This window comes from Penaeus monodon, chromosome 17 (assembly GCF_015228065.2).
Source record: "Penaeus monodon isolate SGIC_2016 chromosome 17, NSTDA_Pmon_1, whole genome shotgun sequence".
Lineage (NCBI taxonomy): Eukaryota > Metazoa > Arthropoda > Malacostraca > Decapoda > Penaeidae > Penaeus > Penaeus monodon.
Genome location: NC_051402.1, coordinates 2,333,737 through 2,336,236, shown reverse-complemented (window position 1 = coordinate 2,336,236; position 2,500 = coordinate 2,333,737). Strand labels below are relative to the sequence as shown.

Genomic DNA, 2,500 nt, shown 5'->3' with positions numbered 1-2,500 from the left:
TGTGTGTGTGTGTGTGTGTGTGTGTGTGTGTGTGTTAGATGGACATTTTTCGCGAACACACACACACACACACACATCAGAGAGCCCTAGTGGACGCAAGCACTCAAGATCCATTGAATGGTCAATAGCAACAAGCCCAAGCAAGCCACAGCTAACCAAAACCAAGTCAAAAGCAAGCCACAGCTAACCAAAAGCAAGCCGCAGCAAGCCACAGCTAACCAAAACCAAGTCAAAAAGCGAGCCACAGCGAGCCAAAAGCAAGCCAAAGCAAGTCACAGCTAACCAAAAGCAAGCCACAGCAAGCCACATCAAGTCAAAAGCGAGCCACAGCGAGCCAAAAGCAAGCCAAAGCAAGTCACAGCTAACCAAAAGCAAGCCAAAGCAAGCCACAGCGAGCCAAAAGCAAGCCAAAGCAAGTCACAGCGAGCCAAAAGCAAGCTCAAGCAAGTCACAGCAAGCCAAAAGCAAGCCACAGCAAGCCACAGCGAGCCAAAAGCAAGCCACAGCAAGCCACATCGAGCCAAAAGCAAGCCACAGCAAGCCACAGCAAGCCAAAAGCAAGCCAAAGCAAGCCACATCGAGCCAAAAGCAAGCCACAGCAAGCCACAGCAAGCCAAAAGCAAGCTCAAGCAAGCCACATCGAGCCAAAAGCATGCCACAGCGAGCCAAAAGCAAGCCCAAGCAAGCCACAGCGAGCCAAAAGCCACAGCAAGCCACATCGAGCCAAAAGCAAGCCACAGCAAGCCACATCGAGCCAAAAGCAAGCCAAAGCAAGTCACAGCGAGCCAAAAGCAAGCCAAAACAAGTCACAGCGAGCCAAAAGCAAGCCCAAGCAAGCCAAAGCAAGTCACAGCGAGCCAAAAGCAAGCCACAGCAAGCCACATCGAGCCAAAAGCAAGCCACAGCAAGCCACATCGAGCCAAAAGCAAGCCCAAGCAAGCCACAGCAAGCCACATCGAGCCAAAAGCAAGCTCAAGCAAGCCACATCGAGCCAAAAGCAAGCCACAGCGAGCCAAAAGCAAGCCCAAGCAAGCCCAAGCAAGCCACATCGAGCCAAAAGCAAGCCAAAGCAAGCCACAGCAAGCCACATCGAGCCAAAAGCAAGCCACAGCAAGCCACATCGAGCCAAAAGCAAGCCACAGCAAGCCACAGCGAGTCAAAAGCAAGCCACAGCAAGCCACATCGAGCCAAAAGCAAGCCACAGCAAGCCACAGCGAGCCAAAAGCAAGCCACAGCAAGCCACATCGAGCCAAAAGCAAGCCACAGCAAGCCACATCGAGCCAAAAGCAAGCCACAGCAAGCCACAACGAGCCAAAAGCAAGCCGCAGCAAGCCACATCGAGCCAAAAGCAAGCCACAGCAAGCCACATCGAGCCAAAAGCAAGCCGCAGCAAGCCACATCGAGCCAAAAGCAAGCCGCAGCAAGCCACATCGAGCCAAAAGCAAGCCGCAGCAAGCCACATCGAGCCAAAAGCAAGCCAAAGCGGCAGTCACTTCGAGGCCCCGCCCCTTGCTCAGGCGTCATCATCGCAGACATTAAAGCTGAGCTCTTCGGTAATCCCTACTTTAGGGCCGACCTTCCATGGGGACTTCCCCTGGTCTGCGTGTGCGTGCGTGTGCGTGTGCGTGCGTGTGCGTGTGCGTGTGTGTGTGTGTGTGTGTCTGTGTGTATTTGTTTGTTTGTGTTACTGTGTGTATTTGTTTGTTTGTGTGTCTGTGTGAATTTGTTTGTTTGTTTGTGTATTTGTTTGTTTGTGTGTCTGTGTATTTGTTTGTTTGTGTCTGTGTGTATTTGTTTGTTTGTGTGTCTGTGTGTATTTGTTTGTTTGTGTCTGTGTGTATTTGTTTGTTTGTGTCTGTGTGTATTTGTTTTGTTTGTGTGTGTATTTGTTTGTTTGTGTTACTGTGTGTATTTGTTTGTTTTTGTGTCTGTGTGTATTTGTTTGTTTTTGTGTCTGTGTGTATGTGTTTGTTTGTGTGTCTGTGTGTATTTGTTTGTTTGTGTCTGTGTGTATTTATTTGTTTGTGTGTCTGTGTGTATTTGTTTGTTTGTGTGTCTGTGTGTATGCGTTTGTTTGTTTGATGTGTGCGCGTAAGGTACGAAATGGAGCGGAGTGGAATGAAATGGCATAACATGGTATTGCATGCGGTCTGGTCTGGTACACGATATATTCTAAAACTGTAAGATAGTCTCATTAGTGTTTATGTTACACGAAGGGACGCATGTACTGACAGACACATACATATGTATACACGCGTTTAAATATGTACACACACACACACACACACACACACACACACACACACTAGCGCATTTACTTCTCAAGGCTATAAAATAATATATTTATAGCCTCCGCGTTATTTTCACAATATGGCGGATGCTGACGCGGACGAAAAAAATATATACATATTTGGCACATTTCTTTTATGTGGGATTTGCTGATTTCACTGCTTGCGAGGAAGAATTTATAATATGAAGTGCGGAAAGAAAATAAAGGCAA

At 47.9% G+C, this 2,500-nt stretch overlaps 2 protein-coding genes across 2 annotated transcripts in view; one reads left to right on the top strand and one right to left on the bottom strand.

The window, feature by feature from the left end:
- The window catches only part of LOC119583457 (zinc finger protein 888-like), a 21,227-nt gene that overhangs the window by 10,535 nt on the left and 8,192 nt on the right, over nucleotides 1-2,500 (bottom strand). The window lies entirely within an intron of this gene.
- The window catches only part of LOC119583193 (proteoglycan 4-like), a 10,421-nt gene that overhangs the window by 2,786 nt on the left and 5,135 nt on the right, over nucleotides 1-2,500 (top strand). The window contains exon 2 of the mRNA XM_037931670.1: nucleotides 205-1,605. Coding sequence (XP_037787598.1) covers nucleotides 205-1,605 — 1,401 coding nt within the window. The remainder of the gene's footprint in view (nucleotides 1-204; nucleotides 1,606-2,500) is intronic.